The sequence below is a fragment of the Marmota flaviventris genome, chromosome 8 (assembly GCF_047511675.1).
Source record: "Marmota flaviventris isolate mMarFla1 chromosome 8, mMarFla1.hap1, whole genome shotgun sequence".
Lineage (NCBI taxonomy): Eukaryota > Metazoa > Chordata > Mammalia > Rodentia > Sciuridae > Marmota > Marmota flaviventris.
The window spans coordinates 40,305,125-40,333,011 of NC_092505.1; the positions used below are offsets into that span (position 1 = coordinate 40,305,125).

At 36.8% G+C, this 27,887-nt stretch overlaps 1 protein-coding gene across 8 annotated transcripts in view; it reads left to right on the forward strand.

The window, feature by feature from the left end:
* Positions 1-26,406, forward strand: part of Klhl24 (kelch like family member 24) — a 57,792-nt gene extending 31,386 nt beyond the window's left edge. For 6 of the 8 annotated variants that reach the window (XM_071615143.1, XM_071615145.1, XM_027951439.2 and 3 more), the window contains 2 exons: positions 470-658; positions 5,140-10,029. In XM_071615143.1, the coding sequence (XP_071471244.1) occupies positions 470-658; positions 5,140-5,340 (390 nt within the window). In that variant the 3' untranslated portion in view covers positions 5,341-10,029. Of the gene's footprint in view, positions 1-469; positions 659-1,294; positions 4,806-5,139; positions 10,030-26,229 lie in introns of those variants that run through there. The other 2 variants (XM_027951443.2, XM_027951442.2) reach the window with 2 other exon arrangements.
* The last annotated feature ends 1,481 nt before the right edge of the window (positions 26,407-27,887 follow it).

The following is a 27,887-nucleotide window of genomic DNA, read 5'->3' on the forward strand; positions in this document are numbered from 1 at the left end:
GTTAAATTTCAATACAGTGTGGTCAAATGTCACTTAGAATTCATTAATTCAGAACTTACAATAACTTACTGAATTGAGGTCTACTTGTATTTTTTTTTTTAAGAAAGGACTCCTTAAAAGTACAAAGAAATTATTTTCAGATTGAGGAATGCTTATTCCACATAATGCAATTTTTAAAAATTTAGACTGCTAATTTCAGTGGAAATAAGTAAAACTAACCTGATGGCCCTTCATCCTGGAAACAGTGTGCATTTATTACTTTTTTCTGCTTCATAGTAATAAATTTGTATTTTTTTTGGAGAATTTTCTAAATATACACCTTTCACTGTGAGGCTAACCTCCTCCTTTAATTCTCTGAACTAATGGAATTTTATTTTGAATCATGTTTCTATGTATTGGTAGACCTTTTATTAAGTAAATTTACTAATTTATTTAGAAACTTTAATTAAGTGTTTCTATATATTATTAGGTTCAATCTTATGATCCAGAAACCAACTCTTGGCTACTTCGTGCAGCTATCCCAATTGCCAAGAGGTGTATAACAGCTGTCTCCTTAAACAACCTGATCTATGTTGCTGGTGGACTGACCAAGACAATATACTGTTATGATCCAGTTGAAGACTACTGGATGCATGTACAGAATACATTCAGCCGACAGGTAATATTGTAAAACAGTCCAAGAGAGAAATAAACCTAAGAGGGACCAAGCACATGACTACTATTAATCCACTGGAATTTCACTTTTAAAATATTATCTGTTTACTTGAACTTCATATTTTTTTAAAGTTCCACATAAAACTTTTATGAACTCATTCCAGGGAATTTTTTTTTAAATAACTTCCTTTTTACCATCCCAAGATGAAGTATCCATTGATTTTTTTATTCCCTTTAACCTTTTTCAGAACCCTATTCTTGTCTTCATCCCCTTTTTAATATTTTTGAAGAGATGTTCTCATATGGATGGTTTTCTGGTTAGCAACTAGGTCATTTGTTGTTTTTGTTATAAAGGACATGGTTTGTGTGTCTCCACCTGGAGCCCACTCCCTTATCCCTGCCATTCCCCAAAAGACCTTCCCTCAACCTTTTGATTCATGGCTCTGTTTACCTTCCTTCTAGCAAAATGCTGCTTTTGATGCTGGAAATCTGGCTTTACTTATAACCACTTAAAAATGTTGTACTATCAAAGTCACTACTAGTAATCTCTTTAAGTCTCTTTCATATTTTTCTTAATTTTTTCTACTCAGTCCTTAAATATGAATGTTGTTTGAGCCCCTTTCCCCTTACCTCTTCCCAGTATATAGTCTATTCCTGAATGATTTCATCTGCTACCCAGTACTGAAGACTTCAAGTCTTGATCTGCACCAAAGCCTCTCTCCTGCGCTCCAGACTCCAATTTCCAGCTGTCTATTTTCCATGGGTGCCCAAGACTTCAGACTTAGTTAAAACGTACCCTCTTGCCAAGCTTATTTTTTTTGTGTCTCCAAACAACTTAGAAATGTAATTTATTAGATATTCTTCATTTCTATTAAATTGAATCAATCTATTAAATTGAACCATTTTGCCACCAGATCTTTTCTTTACACTAAAAATTCATCTCTCCCTTGACTGGAAACCTACTTGAACAAAAATCCAAGTTTTACCACTTCATTCTAGACCTTCTCTTACGAATCTTTTCTTTGCCTTTTCAGCCTCACTTTCTATAACTGTATCCCAATTACATTCCCAATCCCGATTTTCTTTTTTTTTTCCTTCCTTCTTGCCTTCCCTCTTTCTTCCCTTCCTCCCTCCCTTCCTTCCTTCTTCCTTTTTAAATTTTGAGACAGGGTCTCACTAAGTTGCCAAGGCCAGCCTCAAACCTCATGGTCCCCCTACCTCAACTGCCCAAGTCTCTGGGATTATGGGCGTGCACCACTGTACCTTGCTCATTACTTGTGTTCTCTAAACAGGTCATATATATTCTTGTCTTGGTTCTCGCTGTCTCCTCCTTAGCTTCTAATGAACCTTTTTTTTTTTTTTTTAAACCTTCTCTATTTGTAATTATTCATTTCAAAAACAAACTTTATCATAGTTACAACAAACTGATTTTACTTTGGCCAGAACTGATTGTGTTTTCCTTCTGATGTTACAACTTCCAACACTTACGTTATGACACTAACATATTTTCTAATGGGTATAAATTGAGTATTTTCCATGCTGGTCTCCGGCCTTCTTGAGAATACTATTCTAACTCATCTCTTAATGTATTTTGGATTTATTCATGTTCAGTAAATATTGAGTAAGTAAGCAAATGAGAAAGTAAAGTAAATGAAGAACCTAATTTTAAGATAATCTTACATTCAAGATACACAAGAGATATAGCATAGAACTATAAGGATAATGAAGAGGATTTGAGTATAACACAATCTTTTTAAAGTTGTTGATATTGACTTATGGTCTCCACTTAATAATGTATTCAGACTATCATTATCCCAACTGATAAAAGAGACATAATATGATCTTCAGTTTCAGAGTATATAGTGAATATAATCTTTTATCCTTCTCATATTACATTTAAGAGGAAATGAAGTTTTAATCTAAAATATCTTTTATTGGCTTGTTTTATGAATATTTTAAAGAGTAAATCATTTTTACTAAAGATCACTGTTCATTAGAAACTTGATTATACTGTACAAAATAATTAAGAGAGCTTAGTTAGGAAGCTAATTACCACATAAACATAATGCAGAGCATACAATGAATATATTTTTAATTGGATGATTGACATAACCGAAAAATATCAACAACAGGACATCATGGCACATTTTCTCTAAACAGTGAATAACATTGATTTCAGAAATTTCAAGGGAAAGGAACATTTGGATCAGAAGTATATTAAATTTTACAAAGACTATTGAAGTTCAAATGTAGTACCAGGATTTGGGGGATCATTTTCTCTCCCCTCATTCCTTCTCACTACCAGTATTACTAAGTGTATTTATGTATTAATTGCCTGCCCTTTTAATGCTAATCAGTGAAAAAGATAACTGTAATTTTTTTGGTAGACAATAAAATGAGAAATGAATCTAAAACTATTGCTTTTTTTAAATGCTCAAAATATTAAGTAACAAAGAGTTGAAAATATTTTAACTTTTTAACTTTTTTTTTTATGGTCCTTATGGACCCAACCTATTTCTCTATTTGTTCTTCACCATTTCCATGCCTCTCAACTTTGCATAATTCCTTAAGGTCAAATTTGATATTCTAAACATATTTTGCTTTCTGCTTTCTAACCCCCATTAGAAATGTCCTTGTTAAAAAATTATAGGTTTGGGGGTTTTTTGTGGGCTTTTTTTTTTTTTCTTTTTAATACCAGAAATTTAACAGGAACACTTAACCACTGAGCCACATCCCCAGTCCTTTTTATATGTTTTATTTTTGTTGTTGTTGTTATTTTGAGATAGAGTCTCACTAAATTGCTGAGACCGGCCTCAAACTTGGCCTCCCAAGTAGCTGGGATTACAGTGGTATGCCACCATGCCCAGCAGCAGGGGTGTTTTTTAAGTCAATGATGAAGATTTCTTTTCTTTCTTCAGTAGACCATGTATTTAAAATATCATTAAAGTTTAGAATAATTAAAATAACTCTGATTATTGTTGTGTACTGTTGGTTAACATTTTAACATTTAAGCATTTATAAAAGTAATTAAAGAGAAGATTTTTAATAATATAAGAATCATTTCATTTTAGTCTTTAAAAATAACATTAAAACTTCATATATTGATCAATTATTTTTACCACTAGCTACCCTTTGAGTAAAGAATAAGTGTTTCATATAGTATACATATACACAGAGTAAAGAAGTAGGTATTTTACAGAGTGAAATAAACAATTATATCTGGTAGAAATAATTTCCCAATATGAATGAATATTTGTTTTCAAGGTGGCTTGCTTCATTCATTTAAATTCTGAGCATTATTATCTGAAATATTAATAACCAGATTGTGTAATGACACATTGCTTTAGAATCACCATAAAAGTAATTATACCATTCAATATTCAACATAGCTCGTACCTGAAAATTAAGTATATTTTTGTCATTATTTTACTGTATTCAGAACTTTTAGAATTTATAGAAAGAGCTCATTGTGCTTTAGTTTGACTTATAATTTGTGTAGCTCATGGGTTTCACTCAAGATAAAAATATCATTCATTAATGTTAACAAGCCATTTCATTTTCACATATAAATTCTAATACAGGCATTTTAAGTACTCACTGATGCTTTCAGACCTGAAGATTGTGCAAATCCACCACAATTTAGGTTTTTTCTATAAGAGGGGAATCTATATGTAGCAAATATGGCCAGTGAAAATGTTTTTTGAACTCATTGGTAGAACTATTTCATTGTAGATGATGTGAAACCACAATAACAAGATACAATATTACGAGATATTAATTTTCTGAAGTAAAATGAAATGTAAATAGAGTATTTGACTTATAGCATAAATAAGTCCATGTAAAAGTGAGATAAATTTTAGTATTGTTTATTTGTTTGAAAAATCACTCTCATTTTTCACAAAAATAATTATTTTATATAGTTATTATATTATTGCCACACAAGAGTAAAACTTAAGCTAAGAATACGATCATAGGCAAAGATAACTAAAATGTTGTTTGGATCATTTCTGTGATCTATTTGGTTATAGCTAATTTGGTGTAACTCTTCCTCTCATTCCTTCATTCAACTTGTGGGTAGTTCTATAAAGTGAATAAGATTCCTACCTGTGGTCAGGTAATAGCTAGTTTCTATAATATTTAAAAAAAAACAACTTCCCCAGTAGAATTAGTAGAAGCGACTGTTTTTCAAAGAGGTTTTGTTTCATAATTGTTAAGTTAAGCCTTTCTATGTCAGTCTACCATGCCTATCCTGCCTTCACATCTTGGCCCCAATTACTAACATATATTTTTCTATTCACTACATGCATACAGAATTATCTAGTGCCCACACACAGGATGGGAATTGGGCAAAAAGTAGCTTAGCTTATATTATGTTTCCTTTTTTTTTTTTTGATTGTGTTTAAATGTCTTTTTTTTACTTTTCAGTTTGTTACCAAATTTTTTACCTGCAACAGTTAATTTTTTTTTATGTATTTGGTTAAACAGGAAAACTGTGGTATGTCTGTGTGTAATGGTAAAATATATATCCTGGGTGGAAGACGGGAAAATGGAGAAGCCACAGACACTATTCTCTGTTATGATCCTGCGACAAGTATCATCACAGGGGTAGCTGCAATGCCCAGGCCAGTGTCCTATCATGGCTGTGTGACTATTCATAGATACAATGAGAAATGCTTTAAGCTTTAAAGCCAGGATACCTCACCAAGAAGCCACACTGATCCAAGATGAGAGGTTTTAAAAACTCCTGAGTGGGAACTTGACTTATCTCCTCTGTGCCATATTCAAAAAATAGTAAAACCAATAATCCTGGTGCCTTTCTCCCCAGTACATCAGTCTTTCAAACTGTAATAAAGCCTTTGCTGTAATGGAAAGAAGTTGTTAAAGATAATTATGGTGATTGTTGCTTGACCTTTGAGAGTTTACCCTTGTATTTGTTAAGAAGCCTCTGTGGAGTAGGAAATAATGTCTGCTTGAATACTTGTTTAGAAATTGTGAATGGTCTTTTCATTTATGTACGTTTATCTGCAAGACTGTATATTCCTTATTTTGTCATTTATGTAAAGAAAAATTGCATGACTGAGGCTTCATTTAGGTTGACTCACCTAATGCTGAGAATGCTTAGTATGTATTCTTAGGGAGAAAAATCAATTTTAAAAATCTTTGTCACAGACATAGCATATCCACACTGGTTAATTTTATTGAAGGGTTTTTTCCCCCTGCAATTGATAAAATTGTAATGATAACAATTCCAGTATCATAAAATACTGAATTATTGTGACTTCATTCTTAGAACTGCTGTCTTATATTAAACATGTTCTTGGGGGAGGAGTTAGGTAGGAGATACAGATATAAGTGCCCATAAAAGGGGGATGAAAATTACCAGTTAATTTGTAAGAAAAAATTAAACAACTATTTAAGAGAATGGGACCCACTGTGGCTCTCAAAGTATTTATGCATCATCTCTAAGTCCTCTAAGGAAGTCTCTTTCCTTTAACCTGACAAAGGAGTTGAAATCCATTTTGCAATGTTGTCCTGTGAAAACTAGGAACAGGTTTCCTCCCCAGCCAATAGGTTTGACCTCATTAGTATGGTGCTTTGGGTCAGAACCTCTTCCTTGGTTATTCTGCTTTCTTTGAAACGGCTACAAACCCTGAGAATCTCTACTGTTGAAGTGCCTTTAATAGGCTAAAGCAGGGACCACTTACCTCAGTGGGTCCATTTTTCTTTGAAATTTAGCTCTGAAAAAAAAAAAAAAAAACAACAGTAGTTCCAGTCTTCTGAGATAAATCCAAATTGTATTAATTTGTGTAAAACAGACTGATTTGTCTAGATTTCTCAACTACAGTTTATGAAGCTTACCAGTTTTCAGAGAGGAATGTCAAAATTTTTCCAAGGCAAATAAATGGATATGGCAGGAACTACAACCTGAGTAATTATTGTGATTCCTGGATGGACAGATATAATTTACAACATTTTAGGGATGTACCAGGTAGCCTACTGTATTTTGACTTCCCAGTCAATGTTGTCTCTCACTTTGGAATTGCATACTCCTTTTCATAGTAGGGACGATGCAAATACATGATTATAGTGTCACCAGATTTTTGTTAAAACCAAAGTAGTCATCAAAAAACCTAACATTGGTAAAGTTGTTTTTCCCCTTATTCTAGAATGACACAGACATTTCAAATAGAGAAACTTTAGAGCTTAGGATCTAAATTCAAGTCAATTTTAAAATGATAAATAATTTTCTGTGATAACTATCAAAGCAATTCAGAAAATAATTAGTTGAAAAACAGTTATACAATTGGGATGCTTGTACTGTAATTTTATAATAAATATCTTCATTATACTTTTGTAGATAATGGAACCTATTTAGTTCAGAAATTCTTTATAGTAAATGAGATAATGTATGAAAACATGTTTTGTAAATGCTTAGAATTATACAAACAATAGTTGTTATTTTTATGTGTATTTGTAAGATCTTGTCCAGAGACTTCACATAAAAAAAAACTTTCTTAAGATAACTTTGTATTCTAGTATTTTTGTCTATTGTAAAAGTATTAACTATTTACTTATATTTTGTTTTACATTTATTTTCATATCCATGTGTTTGTTGTAGTAAAATTGAAATGAAACCTTAACAAAAATAATTTGTTTAAACACAGACCTCATATCAATATTGTTTAATTTTTTCTCTACATAATTTTAAACTACATAAATTAAGTACTTGCAATTTATGTTGAAGGCCACCAAGTACTTAGCATGAATCCTAGAAAATTAAAGTAATTTTTTAAAGTTACACAACTGATATTTTAACTTACTTTAATTATTTTTCTTCCTGTTTCTAATTCTTGATAAATAATGGCATTCGCCTTGATTTTAAAAAAATATTTTAGGATACAATTAGTATATCAAAAGGGATATATCAACCAGATTGGTGTCAGATTATATTCATTCTGTCATCCCATAGTTGGCAGATTTTTCTCTTGACAGGTGATGCTTGAATGAGCCTCTGGGTTAGTATGCATGTGTATACCTGTATGTATGTATTTATATATATATATAATTAGTATGAGTGTGGACACACACATATACAAACACCAAGAATTTTTGCAGTTTGTGATGATCAGAAAAAAAAAAACACATAAAGTAAAAATTAGTTGATAATGTTAAATTCGATTCCAGAAGATTTTTGTTGTTGTTTGGGCATTTCTAGAGTACTTTTTTACATTTGAAAGTACAAGATAAGTATTAGTAATGATGACTTATATACCATCAGAATCTATATAACCAGTTTTTACAAGGTTAGAAAACAAATTGGCAGCAGAGATGTTTGCTAACCCCAGCTTGATACTTCAGTTGGAAAGAGAATTTGAAGGTATGCTCTGTGGATAACAGAAAAATAGTTTTTGTGTTTGTTGCGTGTGTGTGTGTTTCATGAACTTGTATCCTTTTCCATATTTTTCCTCTGTGAATGAGTGACAGAGTGATCTAACTTCCTCCTTTTCTACTGTAATACTCCCACTGACTGTACTGCACAGGCATGAAATGGTAGCCTATTGGGTCTTCGGTGACTTTTTTTTTCCTAAATGAGTGAAACATAGATATTTAACTCCATTTAAACCAGGTTAAGAAAAGATGAGATTATATATATATATATATATATATATATATATATATATATATATATATATATAGACACTCAGGGAGGGTATTAACTTGTCACTTTTGCCTATCTGGGTGTTTAAAGTGCCATAACTAAATAACTTTCAGTTGATGATTCTAGAGTAAATTAAATTTGGTAAAGGAGCTTCACACGTGGCAGTGGTTAAACATTCTTTTGTATTTAAAAAAATGAAAACGTTTTGTGAACTGGTATATTTTCTCTTAGTGAATATGAATTGTTTCTTTACTGTCAATACCCTTTTTAAAACTCAGGAAAGACAAAGGTTCAATTATACCACTTTTGTCAATGTGCAAACCAGGTGTATGTTTCTTTTTCCTGTTATCTGGATATGGCAATAGACTTTTTAAAAATTACTGTGAGAACCCCTACATGAAAAGAGAGGAGTTGAATTGTTTGTGTGTGCCTTTTGAGTCTTGAGCTTTACATGTGGAAAAGACATCTACTCCAGACTATTTTCAAAGAGAGGGAGAGATTGCTATTTATGTGGTGCCAAGTGATAAGATAATGTCTCACAAAGGCTTCCTATGGATTGCCTTTATTTTTAGTAAACTCAAGACACTGGTTAACCTCAACATAATTTTGGCCTTATTAGAATTTCTTGTTCTTTATGTTGAAAGCCAGGTTTACATAACCTCATCCCCATTATTCTTTTTAGGTAAATAAATTGACCATACCAAGGCACCAGAATAGGAGAATTTGGCTGACCTATAAAACAGTAGGTGTGACTAGCTAGCTATGCTAATTGTCATTTCTAAAATGTTAGGCACCAGAAACCACTTGAGCCAGGCGTGTGAACTGATAATTCCAGAGACATTTTCAACATATGTTAGACATTTTTAAATGTTTTATATGAATGTTTTACATTTGTGTGATTGCTTTAGATATTAAATTTACTTAGTGCTAAAGATGATCATAATTTTTAAAGAACAGCAAGTCATAACTTATTTTATATATTGTTCCAAAGAAAACAATTTGTTTTAATGTTTTCAAAATAACTACATCTGAATTTGTTTATGTGCCTTAAGTTCTCCAGTGCTATTTCAATTTTTTTCAATCTAAGCAAAGTTCATAAACTTCCCCCTTAAATATTTTAATGAGCACCAACTGTGATTGCTTGGCAGAATGAGAATGTTAAAGAGAGGTCATTGGGTGCTTGGAGTTTTATTATATTTTTATTTTTTTGATACCTAGGTGCTTTTTAAAATATTTAGACACATATTTATCTTATTTTGATTAAGCCCTTGTAAATGTCATTTGAAATATCTACATCTAGTGTCAAAAAAAAGTATCTAATTTCTTTCGTTCCATTCTTCATACTATTTTTTCCCTCTACATGCTTTTACTTCAACTTTCTTGAGAAAGCATTTCTTCCCTTTCCTATCACTCCTCCCTTCAGTTTATATAAATTCTATTGAGACTGAAACAACCCAATTTTAAAATTGAACTAAGTATAATCTGCTTTACAACTAGTACAGACCCATGGCAGCCAAAGTCATTTGCTTTCAATTAGCTACTACGGAATCTTCATAGTGAAATGTATTTCATTGTTCCCAATTCAGTTGTAGCACATTAATATTTACATGTTTTGTTTTTATTCTTACATAGTTTAAATTTTTAAGAAGTTGTAAAATGTCTTTTAACCATTATTACTTGACTGTATGGTTACATTAAATTTTGTTTACCAAAAACATGTTGTTCTGGTTTTTTTTAAATATATCGAAGTAGTTTGGCTACATATAAATGTCTGTGTGTATTTTTCTCATGTGACATAAAATAACTGCAGGATAAATAAGAAACTGAAAATACTAGTGTTATGACAGGTTTGTCCTCCCCACAGTTTCCTGTGCTGTGAGCATGATCCCTACTGTAGTGGTGCTGAAGTGGTAGAACTTTTAAAAGATGGAGCCTAGTAGAAGGTGGATAGGTCATGGAGGGCACTGCCTTAGAAGGCATTAATACTCCACACTGTGAGCTAATTAAACCTGTCTTCTGAATGTTACCCAATTTTGCTATAGCAATAAAACACAGACTAAGGTAAAAAAGGAAACTTAACTGCATTTATGTGTGTGTGGGTGTGTGTATAATTATATGTAGTCATATCGGTATGTATAAAATGGAATTTTTTTGTCTAGACCACATGAAAGTATTACTTATTCAAAAAAAATTTAATTCAGAGGGTAATTCATAACATTTATACCCTAGCATTCTTTTTGGATTTAACCCAGGGTGCTTTACCACTGAGCCACATCCTCAGCCCTTTTTATTTTTATTTATTTATTTTTTAATATTTTTTTAGTTGTAGTTGAACATAATACCTTTATTTTATTTTTACATGGTGCTGATGAGTCACAAGCGTGATCCCCACTGTGCCTGGCTCTCTGATTTGGTTCTCACAAGTACTTCTATTGTAAATCAAAGATAAAGAACTTAAGAAATTTGATTTCAAATAAATTTGAAAAAAAAAAAAAAAAACGGTGTTATTTACTAGAGAGGCAGTGTCAGAAGTCAAAAAGGAACTATGGTGTCACGACTTACTGGAGAGGCAGTGTCTGAATTTGTATTAACAGTAGGGCTGGGATTGTGGCTCATCGGTAAAGTGCTCGATTAGCACTAGAGGGGCCCGGGTTTGATTCTCAGTACCACATAAAAATAAAGGCATTGTGTTGTGTCCATCTACAAAAAAGATTCTCTCCTTTAAAAAAATAAATTTTTGAAATGTAAAATATGGAAGCACATATAATGCTTAGCTTTTTTTTTTTTTTTTTTTTTTTTTTTGGTGGTACTGCTAATTGAACCAAAGGGTACTCTATCACTGAGCTACATCCCCTGGCCCTCTTCCTTTCTCCCTTTTTCCCTCCCTCCCTCTTTGTTTTTTCTTCCTTTCTTTCTTGACAATGCCTTGCTCAGTTGCTAAGGCTGACCTCAAACTTTCAGTCCTGCCTCAGCCCCCCAAGTCGCTATAACTACAGGCAATATTTTGTACCATCAAACCGATATAAGCCAGGTGCACATCTGTAATCCCAGCAGCTCAGGAAACTGAGGCAGGAGGATCTCAAGTTCAAAGCCAGTTTCAGCAATTTATTGAGGCCCTGTCTCTAAATAAAACAAAAAGGGATGGGGATGTGGCTCGGTGAAGTGCCCCTGGATTCAATCCCCGGTACCAAACAAACATTAACAAAAAAAGTTAGACTGCTTTTAAAATAGAAAATGTTAAACGTGTTTTCATTTGACTTCATTCCTTAGTAGCTACATTGGTAAAGTGTGCAGGCTTCATCAGACCTGATTCCCACTGGTTGCTCTGTCATAGAGCCATTTGCCTAAGTCTTACTTTCCTTATTCCAGGAAATGCAGCCACAACACTTGCCAGCTTCTTATAAAGAATGATATAATGCAACATATATTGAAGAACAGTTCTAGAACATTAGTATATAAATGTTGACTCCCTTCTCCATGCAGCTGGATCAGAACAAATAATGCAATATGAAAAGGCAGGGAAGGAATTAAAAGCACTTGTTAGCTTTTATTTAGAAAACCATGGAAGTGGGTAATAGGAGCCACTTGTACTTTAAATGTTCTCTAAAATTCATCTTCTCTCTGATGGGGAAATGGGCCATACCTACCTCTGCTTCTCCGCAATTTATTAACTTGTACTAGAGACAAAATGAGAAGAGTTAGTTTCAACCTAATTATGTTTGAAGAACTAAGTCATATTAATATTTTTATTTTCTACATTAAAATAGTGTTTTGACATCTTTAGGGGGCCTTGCTGGCTGGGAAGTGTCTTCCCCTCCCAGGGGAATTCCTCAGTGCCGCAGGAATCAGTTTGTCAGAGTTTGAGTGAGCTATGTCTCATGTATAAACCAATAGACTGTAAGATACCTCCAACCACCTCCTTTATCTAACTCTTACATACCAAGTCAATATTTCCCCTGCTGTAAATCATCACAGGACCAGGTACAAGCACCTGGGAGCAGCCCCAGCCCCCAGATTGTGCCATTAATTATTCAAACTAGCCAACCCTAATCTGTTTACCGAATTCTGCCTTTCTGGAGGAAACCAAACATAAAGACAGGCCTCCACTTTCCCCTTGCTCCTTTCTGTCTCCTAATGGACATACTGGTACTTATTCCTGTGGCCCTGGCCATTCCTGTCATTTTAAAGGAAATGTGAATAAAAAATCTTTTTTTTTTTTTTTTCAGTTATGGGAATTGAACCCAGGGCCTTGGGTATGCTAAGCAAGGCACTGGGCTACATCACTGAGCTACATCCCAAGCCCTTAAACTTTTTCTGAGATGGGGTCTTGCTATATGCCCAGACTGGCCTCAAATTCCTGAGCTGAAGCTATCTTTCTGCCTCAACCTGCTGGGTAGCTGGGATTACAGGTGCATGTCACTATATCCAGATAACAGTAAATTTTCAGCCTGGGAGTATAGTTCAGCAGTAGATGACTTGCCTAAGCCTGGATTCAATCCCCAGTACTGCAAAAAAAAGAAAAAAAAAAAATTCTTTCAAAAGCATTGACCTCTCCATATCACCACAAAGTGACCTTTATAAATGAAGATACAGGCCCAAATCACTTGTTCGTTTTTGTATTGTAGTACCATGCTTGCACAAAGGTGCTTAAAGTTTCTTAATAAAAATACCAATTCTGGTTTTTATGGCTATACATGAGTCTGTTTAAAAAAAAAAAAAAAAAAAAGACCTTGGCCAAGTACATTGGTGCACACCTGTAATTCCAGCCACTTGGGAAGCTGAGACAGAGGATGGCAAGTTCAAGGTCAGTATCAGCAACTCAGCAAAGCCCTAAGCAACTTATCAAGACTCTGCCTCAAAATTTTAGAAGGGATTGGATGTAGCTCAGAGGTAAAACCCCTGGGTATAATCCCTGGTACCCACCCCTCACCAAAATAGACATTAAAACACATATTCTTTTCTTTTCTTAATGATACTAGGGATTGAACCAAGGGGCACTTTAATATGGAGTTACATCCCCCAGCTTTTTTTATTGTTTTGAGATAGGGTCTCCTTAAGTTGATTAGGACCTTCTACAGCCAACTACAGCTTGGTAGTTTGCTGAGGCGGATCTCCAATTTGTGATTCTCCTTTCTCAGCCTTTCAAGTCACTGAGATTATAGTCATACTAGGGGTTAAACCCAGAGAGGCTCTTCCTCTGAGCTACATACACCACCGGCCCCCCTTTCTTTTTTTTTTTTCACTTTTCGAGAAAGCTCCTGGTTAAGTTGCCAAAGTGACCTTGAACTTGCAATCCTCCTGCCTCAGCCTTGCAAGTTGCTGGGAATTACAGGCTTGTGCCCCCAGGCCCAGTGACACAGCCCTCTTTGGATGGTGGGTTTTGGTACCCCTTCTGCTTTGCCCAACCTTCATTAGACTACAAGACAATGTAGGCTGCTTCTATCCATTCTCTTTCTTCTTCACCTGCTTTTGAGATCTAATGGCTCTCCCAGGCTTTTCTGGCTCTCTTCCATATTTTCTCCCACAGGGTATTTCTTTGCATGCTTTTATTAAAATCCTTGCCTGCTTAATCCCATCTTGGCATCTGCTTCTCACATGAAACTAGTACATGTCATAAACTAATCAAACAAAAAAAGTCTCTTGGGAATCATTGCCCTAATCATAAAGTGTCACTGTGGAGCCATCCACTAAACATTGCTTTTTTAAAACCCTAATTACAGTACACTTGGTGGCAATGAAAGGTGAAAATAGTTTTGAAGTTAGAGCAGTGTTTAAATGTCAGTTTTAATACTACCTGTGCATCTTTGGGCAACTTATTTAATTTTATGAGCCTCAGTTTCTTCTTTTCCTATGTAAGCTTGTTGTGAGGATTAAGTAAAATAAAACGTAAAAGTTCTTAGCACAGTCTTGGGATTGGTACCTTAGTCAAAAAGGGTGGCTAACAGCCTAGAGATTTAATTCATTTATTTATGTGATAAACATAAATTGGAGTCTTTTGGGGGAAGGGACGTGGTACTGAGGATTGAACCCAGGGTTTCTTTACCATTAAGCTACAACCCAAGTCCTTTTTATTTTTATTTTGAGACAGGGTCTTGCTAAATTGCTGAGGCTGGCCTCAAACTTGCGATCCTCCTGCCTCAGTCTCCCAAGTTGCTGGGATAAGAAGTGTGTGTCACCACATCCAGCTCATTGGAGTCCTTAATATGGATCAGACAGAATGTTTCCTACTGAGGTTACAAAAAGGAATGTGACATTCCCTGTCCTCAAGGGGTTTACAGACTGATGAGAGAAGCAGACATATGAACAGAAATTCTAAAAGTGATAGGCTTTCCAAGTACTGAGAGATGTTAATGGGAATAAAGAATCACAACTTTCTAGAGGAAAGAGATTGTCCTAGTGGGCATGGTGACACACACTTATAATCCCAGCAATTGGGGAGACTGAGACAGAAGAATCTCCAATTCAAAGTCAGCCACAGCAATTTAGCAATACCCTAAGCAAGTTAGTGAAAGGCTATCTCAAAATAAAAAATAAAAAGGGCTGGGGATGTGGTTCAGTGGTTAAGCACCTCTGTGTTCAATCCCCACTACCAAAAAAAGAAAGAAAGGAAAAGAAAAGAAAAGTGAGACAGATCCTGCCTTCCAGAAGCTTTCTATAAAGTTAGAAAATACATAGTAACCAAGAAAGGGCTGTCCTCTAAGATAGAAGAATGATGTTAATGTCCTTGCTTGTTGCATTTTCTACTTGTCAATCTTTGGCTTCCTTACTAATATCATTTACAATGTTGCAATGTTTGTTTGTTAGCAAATTTGGCATCTGATTCACAGTCTATCTCTTTAATTTTGATTTTCAACATTATTTGGGATCATTTCAGCATATAAGACCCATGCCCTTGCTCTGGCCTTTAATCAGCAGAACACCCCACTCATTCCAATAATACACAAAGTCATGCCTTAGATCTTTTCATCACCTAGAGTTACTTTTTTTTTTTTAAGATAAACTAGGCTTTTGTTGTTGTTGTGCTTTTTAGACATAAATGACAATACAGTGTATTTTGACATGTTTTACATATTTAGAGTATAACATTCTAATTAGGATCCCATTCTTGTGATTGTACAGGATACAGAGTTTCCCTGGTTGTGTATTCATATGTGAGCATAGGAAAGTTAAGTCTAATTCATTCTACTGTCTTTCCTATTTCCATATCCCCTCCCTTTCCTTCATTCCCCTATCTCTAATCCAATGAACTTCTATTCTTTCCCACCCCACCCTCCCTTGTTGTAGGTTAACATCCACATTTGGCTTTGGCTTCTAGGACTGGCTTATAGACTTAGCATGATATTTTCCAGTTCCATCCATTTACCGGCAAATACCATAATTTCATTCTTCTTTATGGTGAAGTAATATTCCATTGTGTATATATACCACATTTTCTTTATCTATTCACCTATTGAAGAGCTCCTAGGTTGGTTCCATAGCTTAGCTATTATGAATTGAGCTTCTATAAACATTGATGTGGCTGTGTCACTGTAGTATGATGATTTTAAGTCCTTTGGGGATATACTGAGGAGTGGAATAACTGGGTCAAATGGTGGTTCCATTCTAAGTTTTCTAAGGAATCTCCATACTGCTTTCCATAGTTTGCCGCAGTCTGTCTGGGCACAAAATAACCGAGCCGCAAACAGCAACTCTTTATTCCCCAACTCTCACCAGCACTTGACACACACTTCCCGGGAACACACTCCCTCCACCAGGCTCCACGCGACAATTCTCTCAGAACCCCGCTAGAACTCAAGGGGAACTCCAAAGTAGTGGGCACCCGAGGCAGCAGGATCCGCCCTAATCCCAGAGCCGCCCTATTCCCAGAGGATCCGCCCTAATCCTGGTGCAGGGTCACCTTTCAACCATTCCCTCTAGCAAAATGCCAGGCGTCATTCCGACTAAACTGTGGCTCTCAACATCTCCCCCCTTCTGTTTAATTAAACAACAAGCATGTGGCTTAGGGACCGTGCCTGTCTTAGGTTGTCCAATACTACATATGGTCCTTACACGTCATTGGATGAGCTGACCTCAAGGAGTCAGCCTCCTGTCTTAGGTTGGTACCATTGCAATTGGATCTTACCCATCATTGACTACCAGTCCAGCATACAGCCATACTTGTGGATAGGCCTTTGCACCAGTGGGGGGGTGAGGTTCTTTGCCTCAACTCTGTTGGCCCCCAAATTTGGCCTTTGCACCAGTGGGGGGGTGAGGTTCTTTGCCTTACCTCTGTTGGCCCCCAAATTTGGCCTTGCACCAGTGGGGGGGGGGGGGGTGAGGTTCTATGCCTCACCTCTGTTGGCCCCCAAATTTTAAACCATCACAAGCAGAAGGGAGGAGGATGCAAAATGCCAAGGCACCAAGCCAAATGACGGCTCTTTTTAGAAAAATTGTACCATTGATGACACCATCAGCAAAGATACCCCAGCACTACCACAATTTGCTGCACCAACAGATAGTTCACAATGCATGCAAGTGATACATAGTCCAGGCAAGTTCTGCAAGCAGTTCAAAGAAGAGGAATCCATTAATATGTCCATTTCCTCCCAAAGTAAATCGACTTCTTGATTGAGCATCACTTGTTGAGTTATTGTTCATTGATGCATCAGTTTATACAGTTTACTGTGATAGCTATCGAAAAAGCTGTAGTTTAGTTTTATCTTTGTCTTCACCGGCACTGGGATGAAGATAGGAATTCTGGCAATGATGGCTAAAAAAAAATTGTGTAACATTCCAGCAGGTACTAAGAAAACAATTTTCTGAACAATTTACATTATCCTGAACAGAATTATTAAATATAATGAAAAGGAAAGGTGAAAGTAAACAAACAGATCTGTTAACCACCTTTAAAAACAATCCTCAACAGCTGTATACCTAATTTAAATCACGTGAATAAAAAAAAAAATATTTGGATCTATTTTTTCATGAGCACTCCTCATATATATGGACATATGCACATACAGACATACAACACAAAACAGAAGTGTGCACACATAACATACAACACATAAGACAACAGTAAAGGCCTTGTAGCTTTACACAGGTGAAATCTCCATTGTAATGTTTAAAAACTCCACAGTCAAAAAATAGAACTGATCAGAAAAATATTAATCTAGGTCTGTATGAGCTCAAAAAATAAAATAAAACTTCATGATGTGGGAAAAGGCAATAATAAAATAGATATTGAAAAAAGCATCCTGGTTACCACCTGGGTTTGACTTTCTTTTGATATCTCATCCTTCTTCCTGTAACTTGCATATGGATCTGAAGGTATTCCCACAAGTAAGCCCCAAGGTTTCTTACATTTGAAATAGGCCTTAATGGTGTTCATTATTCATTAGCCTCCAGGTGTGGGAGAATCACTGTCGAAGATGTAAGAATAGCCAAACTGGAGTTCTGAATAACAGCTGTTATGAATTTGAGCCAAATCATCTTCTTTTTGGTCTGTAGAAATCGCTTTAGTTAATCTCTCTGGAATCCAAATCGGCTGCTGTTCTCCCTGTGGAAACACACAAACAGACCCCCGCCTCCAGACAATCACTGGGTCAGGACCTTTCCATTATCCTGTTAGAATATCCTTCCAAAGTACCTTGGGCGTCTGTACATTTTTTGGACACATATGCCTTTCTGCAGCACTAAGCCCTGATGAATCCAAATTTTAAAAATTTATAGAGTAAAAAAGGTTATTTTAAGTTTATCTTTGGGGGATATATACCCCTTTCCAATTCCCTCTTTTTGCTTTAATAAATACATTTTAATAATTTGATGAGCTCTTTCAACTATGCCTTGTCCCTGTGGATTGTATGGGATTCCTGTTATATGAGTAAGGCCAAATGATGAGCAAAATTGTTTAAAAGAGGTAGAAGTATAACCAGGAGCATTATCTGTTTTTAACTGTTTTGGAACACCCACAGTGGCAAAATTTTGTAAGCAAAGAGCTATAATATCTTTAGTTTTTTCTCTGGCATGAAGGGAGCCCATCAAAAATCCGGAAGAAGTATCAACTATAACATGCAAATATTTTAATTTTCCTAATTCTTGCAAGTGTGTGACGTCCATCTGCCAAATATGATTAGGTATCAGTCCTCTAGGATTGACTCCAAGATTAACTTGTGGTAAAAAGGTCACACAATTTTGACATTGTTTTATTATTTGTCTAGCTTGTTCCTTAGTTATTTTAAAACACTTTTGTAAAGTATTAGCATTGACATGGAACTTTTTATGAAAATTTGTAGCTTCTTCTAGCGTAGAGAAAATACGTATGTCATGTGTAGTTTTATCTGCTAAATCATTGCCCAAACTAAGGGCTCCAGGCAATCCTGTATGTGCTCTGATATGTCCTATAAAGAATGGATCTTTTCTGTCCCAGATTAGACTTTGTAAAGTGGAAAACAAAGAGAAAACAGTAGAGGAAGGGGAAATCCTACCAGCATCTTCAAGGGATACTATAGCATTAACTATATACTGACTATCAGAAAATAAATTAAATACAGAATCTTTAAACATCACAAAAGCTTGTAATACTGCATTAAGCTCTACCTTTTGAGCTGATTGTTTGGGTACTAAAAACGTAAAAGTTTGATCAGGGGTAACTACTCCTGCTGTACCATTATTTGACCCATCGGTGAATATATTTGGAGCATTCATGATAGGTGTTTTTCTTGTCATTTTTGGAAAAACTACAGGATGCAAAGACCAAAAAGACAATAAATGATTAGATGGTAAGTGGTTATCAAATGAAACATTAGATTTACACATGATTATTGCCCAAGTATTTAACTCATTAGCTAACTCATCAATTTGATCCATAGTATATGGAGTAATAATTTTATTGGGAGAAATTCCAAACACTCCCTTTGCTGCTTTTATTCCTTTGAGTATTAATTGTCCTACAACCTCAGGATACCTAGTAAGAATAGTGTTAGGAGAATAAGATAAATGTATCCACAATAATGGACCTTCTTGCCAAAATACTCCTGTAGGAATAGTTTTGTTGGTAGTACAGTAAATAATAAAGGTAAACTTATATCAATTCTATCCAAATGCATATTTTCCATATGTGTTTCAATGATTTTTAATGCCTTTCTTGCTTCAGGTGTTAACATTCAGGGTGAATTTGGATCTGATGGACCTTTTAGGATATCAAATAAAGGTCCTAACTCTCCTGTTGGTATGCCTAGATAAGGCCTTATCCAATTTATGTCTCCTAATAACTTTTGAAAGTCGTTAAGTGATTTGAGTTAATCTACTTGTATTTGAATTTTTGGTGGACGGACCATGGTTGAGGATAATAGAACTCCTAAATAATTAATTGAAAAATTTAATTGTACTTTATTGCTATCTCTAAATTATAATTTTCTAATAAATTTGTAAGTGTGGCATAACATTCTAGCAATATGTTTTTATCTTTGTGTGCTAACAATATATCATCCATATAGTCAAATATTTGTAGTTCAGGATTTTGATTTCTAAGTGGCTGGATTGCTTTGTTAACATAAATTTGACACATAGTTGGGCTATTCAACATTCCTTGAGGGAGTACTTTCCATTCATGTCTCTGATCGGGACCTTCATGATTCAGTGCAGGGATGCAAAACGTGGACTATCCTCAGGATGAATTGGAATTGAGAAAAAACAATCTTTAATATCTATAGCTAAAACATACCAGGTTTTTGGCAAAGCAGACAATTGGGGAAGCCCCGATTGAGCAGGTCCCATAATAACCATCTCATTATTAATGGCTCTTAAATCTTGCAATAATCTCCATTTACCAGATTTCTTTTTAATGACAAAAATGAGAGTATTATGGGGAGATACAGAAGGTTGTATATGTCCCTCCGCTAATTGTTGTTTGACCAGGTCATGGGCTACTTGTATCTTTTCTTTAGTCAGGGGCCACTGAGGAACCCATACTGATCTTTCTGATTTCCAAGTAATTTTTATTGTCTCAGTGACCCCTTCTGAAAACCCAATCCATGTCTATTTATTCCTTGATCTATTTGAATTGGTGCTGCTATACCTTGTTCTTATTCTCCTAATCTTTTTCCTTTCCTAAAACCTTGTCTAGCCATAATAGTGGGCACATTTGAATTGATATTATTTGTTAATGTCAAACCTAATTGATCTAGGACATCTCATCCCCATAAATTTATAGGAAGATGATCCAATACATATGGCTGTATAGTTCCTTCACATCCTTCAGGATCCTTCCAATCTAATACCATTGCACTTCTATGGGGATTAGTCGCCACTCCTAGGCCTCGAAGCGTTTGAGTGGCTTGTTGTAATGGCCAATGTTTTGGCCATTCTTGATGAGATATAATGCTAACGTCTGCACCTGTATCCAGTATCCCATTAAATTCATGTCCTTGAATATTTAATTTTAGCATGGGGCGAGAATCTAAATTTAAAGAAAGCATTGCCCAATCTACACCTGTGGAGCCTAATCCCCTGGAACCTCTTTCTATAGTACTGCCGGAAAATTTATCATGCAGGCTGGGTATTATTAATAACTGTGCTATACTATCTCCTGGTGAAATTACTGATATACCCCTTGGAGAACTGGCTATAATTTTTATTTCATCTTCAAAATCGGGATCAATTACCCCAGGACTTATCATAAGTCCTTTTAGAGTAGAAAAACTCCGTCCCAATAATAAGCCTACTGTTCCTTGGGGAAGAGGTCCTTTTACCCCTGTGGGAATGACTTGAACTCCCATCTCTGGAGTTAGTACTGCTCTGGTGGAGGCGCAGATGTCCAACCCTGCGCTCCCTCTGGTTCGTCTGATGAGGGATCTAATGGATAATGTGTCCTGGGCACTACCCTGATGGTATTGCTGGGTTCCTCCATTGCCCCATATATTTGTGGTCGTGGGCCCCGGAGCATTGGTCCCCCCTGTCCATTTTTTGGCAATGGAGCCCAATGCTTTTCTCCATGATATCGTGGGTAAACACTTGGTCCTTGTCCATTTTTTGATAATGGAGTACCCTCTATGGTGGTTTGAGAATGGCATTCATTAGCCCAATGTCTCCCTCTTTGGCATCATGGGCAAATACCTGGTATTCTACCCCTTTGATACCTAGTTTTGTTAAACCCTCCTCCTATGGGGCAATTCCTTTTAAAATGTCCTGTTTGTTCGCAATTGTAGCATGTTTTTGGCCTGGCATCTAAAGCCCGTTGTACTGCAGCCGCCAAGACTTGCCCTTATTCATTAATGTCTCTACATAATTTAATATATGTGTTTAAATCTTCATGTTTCCATGGTCTAATGGCTTCCTTGCACCAACGATTTGCTTGCTCGAAGGCTAGCTGTTTAATTAATGGCATTGCTTGTTCTGTATCCCCAAAAACTCTGGTAGCTGTTTGAATAAGCCTATCTACAAATTCAGCGTAAGGTTCATTAGCTCCTTGTATAACCTTAGATAATTGTTCTTGTAAATCTCCATGTCCTTGTAAAGTCTTCCATGCCCTAACCGCATCTGCAGCAATTTGTGAATATATAGCAGGATCATATTCAATTTGTTGCCACTGACCCTCATAAGGTCCTTGTCCTAACAACATATCTAGATTTCTCTGAGGATAACCGGCTGCTGCATTTCACCTAGTCGTCTCCGTGCAAAATTCCTGATTGGCAACCTTCCATAACAAATATTGCCCTCCATTTAGCACAGCTTTACACATGCTTGTCCAATCTGCTGGCATCATGTCCAAGTTGGTAATGGATTCGACCATGCTTAGAGTGAAGGGTGCTTGGGAGCCATAGGTTGTTACAGCCTCTTTTAGCTGCTTCACTGTTTTGAAGTCTAAAGTACGGTGAATTCACTGCCCTCCTGTCTGCTCAAATACAGGGCATGCTAATCTTTGAGGTCCTGTCTCAGGATCCCATCTATCAACTACGGGGGTTGGGGGCCCCACAGCATATGTTGTCTCTATAGGTGGAGCTGTTGTTTGGACACTTACGCCCTCTGGTGATAGAAAGGTGTTAGTAGCAGCCTTTGGTTGTAACTTTTTTTCTGATAGCTCCTTTTCCTTTAAATTTTCTTCTTCTGTCTTACTAACTCGAGAGACCTTCTCTTTTACTTGATCTACCATAGTCTGAACCTCTAACAATTTACTTAACATTCTTTCAGTTTGTTTTTTACTAATTTCTGATCTACTATAAAGATAACGCAACCCAACAAAATAACACAAAACAAAACTGAAACAGAATGAAACAAAAATGGAACAAAAAATCATTGTGTCAGTTTTTCTATTTTCTTGACATGTGCATTTGTGGTCTATCTCTATCTTTTCCTCAGGGGTGAACAACTTCAAACCTTGAGCCAACCATTTTCCCCAGTTTGCCTGAGAAAGTTCTAGGGACAGGCAGCTTGAAATAAAAACAAAATAAATCAAAACAAGAACACACTGTTTTTTGAAATGGTTACCCATTCTTTCGCTCTCCTTCAGGGGCGAGCAATTTCACTTACCTCCAAGCTTCAAGCGTTCCCCGTACGGGCCACCAAATGCTGCAGTCTGGGCACAAAATAACCGAGCCGCCACAAAGTCTTGTAGGTTCAAACAGCAACTCTTTATTCCCCAACTCTCATGGGCATTCTACACACACTTCCCCAGAACACACTCCCTCCACTGGGCTCCGTGCGCCAATTCTCTCAGAACCCCGCGAGAACTCAAAGGGAACTCCAAAGTAGCAGGCGGGCACCCAAAGCAGCAGGATCCGCCCTAATCCCAGAGCCGCCCTATTCCCCCCCCCCCAGGATCCGCCCTAATCCTGGAGCAGGGTCATCTTTCAACCATTCCCTCTAGCAAAATGCCAGTCGTCATTCCGACTAGACTAAACTGTGGCTCTCAACAATAGTTGTTGCACCAATTTGCAGTCCCACCAGCAATGTATGAGTGTACCTTTTTCCCCACATACTAACATTTATTGTTACTTGTATTCTTGATAATTGCAATTCTGACTGGAGACAGATGGAATCTCAATGTAGTTTTAATTTGCATTTCTCTAATTTCTTTAATTTGCTAGAGATATTAAACATTTTTTCATATATTTTTTGATCATTCATATTTCTTCTGTAAAGTGCCTATTCAGTTTCTTTGCCCATTTATTGATTGTGTTATTTGAGTTTTGGTGTTGTTTTTTTGAATTCTTTGTACATCCTGGAGATTAATGCTCTATCTGAGGTGCAGGTGGTAAAGATTTTCTCCTGTTCCGTAGGCTCTCTCTCTTCACATTCTTGATTGTTTCTTTGCTGTGAAGAAGCTTTTTAGTTTTATACCATCCCATTTATTGATTCTTGATTTTACTTCTTGTGCTTTGGGAATCTTATTGAGGAAATCAATTCCTAAGCCAATATGGTGGAGAGCTGGGCCTACTTTTTCTTCTAGTAGATGCAGAGTCCTAATGCCTAGGTCCTTGATCCACTTTGGTTATTTTCCTTTTTGCCTTTTACCTCAGCTTTCCTTTCCTTTCATCGCTCTCATTCCATGACTCTTCTTGAGGCCTCATCCAGATCTCCAGTCTTTTAACTTCCCTTTTTGCTAAGCACTGGTTTAACCATTGCCCCTTACCATCCTGCACTCCATAATTATAGTGTCATACAATCACTTTCACCAGCTTTCAACATTTGCTCACTCTTTTGATCTCCCATTTCCACTTACTTACTCTTATTGCCTATATGTGTATCAATCTAATTGTTAGCCGTTTCATTTCCTACTCCCAAACTATTGACCACAGGTAGAGATTCAATTAGTGGCAAATTTACACCTCTAAAATGTGATCTCCAACTTCAACTGGACAAGATCCCCCCTGCCCCCAAATACTGGGGATTGAACCTTAGGGATGCTCTACCATTGAGCTCCATGCCCAGCCCTTTTTATTTCAGGACTGGGTCTTGCCAATTTGCCAGACTGGCCTTGAATTTGCAATTCTATTGCCTCAGGCTCCTGAGTTGCTGGGTTTACAGGCGTGGCCACACCTGACTCTGGACAAAATATTCTTGACCGACTGCCAATGTAAGCCTACTCTCTCCTTCTTTCCCCTTCCTCTGTAACAGTTCAATTACCATCCTCCTGGAGTAAGCCACAATCTTGACTTTTGCTTTCAGTAGTTGATCTTACCTTCTCCTTCAAAGAGAAAATAAAGGACTTAAGATAGAATCCCTCCCAACATTTTGCCCTCTCAAAGATGGGATATGGAGGGGGAGGGGCTGGGGTTGTGGCTCAGCGGTAGAGCACTTGCCTAGCATGTGCGAGGCCCTTGGTTCGATCCTTAGCACCACATAAAATAAATAAATAAAATAAAGATTGCGTTCAACTACAACTAAAAAATAAATATTTTTTTTTTAAAGATGGGATATTTCCTTTCTTCTTCACCATTGAGGATTGAAGCTCATTCTTTCAGCTTCTTAGGGACGTCCCCTAAGAAGGGCAGTCAAACACACTCTGGCCTCTCCTATCTTTAAAATCCTTTCTATAACCCTGTGTTCCCTTCTAACTCCACATTGTTTTTCTTTCATGCCTAATCAAATATCTTAAAAGGTTCAACTTTGCCTCGCTTATTCCTACACAGCAATCTGGCTCTCATCCTGCACTCAAGACCACAGCCTTATTGAAATCACATTTGCCAAGACTGTCAGTTTCATCTTTGTTCCCAAATCTGAATTCTTTATCTTAACTTAACCTCCCTACAATTTTGATGCTATTAATTATATTTTTCCTGTTTTTATCTAGTCATAGAACTCTTTTCCACTTTTCCTTTTCCTTTTCCTTTTTTTTTTTTTTTTTTTGTTGTTAAAGAGCTCTTCTTCCACCTCAGCCCTGAATCTTCAATCATCAGGGTTTCTTTTTGCCATGCAGATAACTACCCTAAGTAATTTTAGTCAGTCACTCCTACGGCACCACCTATAGCTGCATTTGACAACCCCAAAATCTAAATGTTCTGCCAAGATTCATATGTTCAAATATTTTCTATAAACTTCTGAGTCCTTTATATTGAACTACTAGCACCTGGAACTTCAAAACCTCTTTCTCTCCAAATACTTGTCTATCTTGTATTTTCTCTTCCATTAATAGCAACAATATTAACTGCTTATCAAAGGCAGAAATATAGGAGTGATTTTTTTCTGTTATTTAAACATGCAAATATTTACCTTGCGCCAGGACTTCTTCCTCTTTGATATCTGTCTGTCTATCCATCTGTCTGTCTGTCTATCTTTTCATCCCCTCTACCAATGCCTTAGTTTGGGCCTTCAGCATCTCCTAAGTGGAAAAATCCACCTAAACTGCTTGCCTAAGACCAAAGTTCCTTGTTGCATGCAAATGAAACCAACTTTATCTAAATAGAGAAGGTAGCAGAGGCTCACAGAATTAAGAATCAAGTATCAGTCAGATGGTCATTCCTGGTTGTCAGGAAAAGTAGATAATTATTTAACGTTCCAGCTTGTAGGAGCCATGGATTGTGGTGCCTGCCTGTAATCCAAATAATTAGAGAAACTGAGGCAGGATGATCACAAGTTCAAGGCCAGTCTGGGCAATTTGGGGTGGAGGGATTGAACCCAGGGGCACTTAACCACTGAGCCACATCCCCAACCCTTTTGTATTGTTGTTTTTATTTTGAGATAGTATGACTAAATTACTTAGGGACTTTATAAATTGCTGAGCTGGATTTGAACTTGAAATCCTCCTGCCTCAGCCTTCTGAGCCACTGGAATTACAGGCATGCACCACTGAACCTGGCCTGGGCAATTTTTTATTCTGTCTCAGAATAAAATTTTAAAAAGTGTTAAGGATGTAGCTCAGTGGCAGAGGGTCTCTGGGTTCAATAGCCAGTACCACAAAATAAACTAATAACAATTGTTTTGTTTTGTTTTTTCAGTGCTGAAGATCAAACCCAGTCTTCGTACATGCAGGGCAAGCACTCTAGCACTGAGCTGCATCCCCAGTCCTCAACTGAATATTTTAAATTTTCTACTTGGCATGAGTATAAAGAAATAATTCCCTAGTATGAGAAGACAGCACTGCTAATAAAACAATAAATGGTAACTGATGCTCAGCCTGGGATGGGCAATGTGTCAGAAAAGCCTTGGGAGTGGTGAACTATGGCCTGAGGGCAACAGGGTCTCTAAATGGGATTAAGTTTCTAACTACTTCCTGGTGGGACAGCTAAACTCTCAGACCCTGAGGCAACTGTGTGTGTCCACAACCCAGCTGCACCACTTCTAGGCTGTGTAACAAGTTCCTCAACCTTTCTGCCTCCTTTTTCTTTTCCTTAAAATATGAATAATAGTAATAAAGTTGTTAGGAAGATTAAATTTGTATAGTGCTTGGAACACTGCCTAGGAAGCAGTGTTAGCTGATTCCTAATTATAGCAACATGGGCCAGGTTACCACAGCTCCTGATTTTTCACAGAAGCCCAAACCCAGGTTACTATGTGAAGTATCTCAATGTTCAAAATGTGGCTTGTTTAATGCAGATTGTGACATTTATAGGTGGTGATGGTGCAACCTCTGCACTGTTTTCTTTTCCATGGCAACCTCTCCGGCTCTCACCAGTTACCTGTTGACAACAGATTGTTGACAGCACCACCCATCAGTTCTTCCCTGAGCCCCAGAGCCATATACTATACACAGATACCTGTTTAATGTTGAGATGGATACCTCAAACCAAAATGTCCCAAAGGGATTTTTTAATTTTCTTTTTCTTTTCTTTTTTTTTTTTTTTTTTTTTTTTTGTGTGTGTGTAGTGATCAGGATTAAACCCAGGGCCTTCTCTATCACCAAGCTACATCCCCAGCTCCACACAGGGAATTCTTGATTCCCCCTCCCCGTCTTAGTAAATGATTCTACTATTCACCATTTTTTAAAGCCAGAGACCTGGGAGCCACCCTTATCCTCCTAATCCTCTTCTCCAGGCCCACCTTCATGGTGGCAAGCAAGCGCTGCAGGAGAGCCTGGCCAATCAGAGGCCCTGAAATCCAATCTCCAGCCACTAGTCAAGCTCCCAAATCTGCTTAGAGGAAGGGGTAACTTTCTAAAGGTCCCTTTGCCTTAGCAGGGGTCAGTTACTTTCCTTTTCCTCCCATCTCCTCTCCAGTCTCTTCCTCACCAAGTCGTTAGGTATTTTGTCTACAGTTCTTGTATCCATCCACCTCCCTCCATCTCCACTGCCCAGGGTAAGCCAACCTCACTTCTCACCTAGATGACTTGGACAAAATTTTCCAATACCTTCATTGCTTCTTTGTTCACAAACCCCTCCAGTCATTCCCCATCCATTTTCTGCTGCAGGTGATAGTTTTTAAAAGGTGAATTGGATACATCATTCCTGCTTAAAACCTCTTGCTACAGGGAAGGTGACACATGGCTATAATCCCAGCAATTTGGGAGGCTGAGGCAGGAGAATTACAAATTCAAGGCCAGACTCAGGAATTTAGAATCTGTCTCAAAATAAAAATAAAAAAGGGCTAGGGTATAGCTCAGTGGTAGGGCATTCTTGGGTTAAATCCCCGGTAAGGCAGAGGTATGGGGTGGGGACAA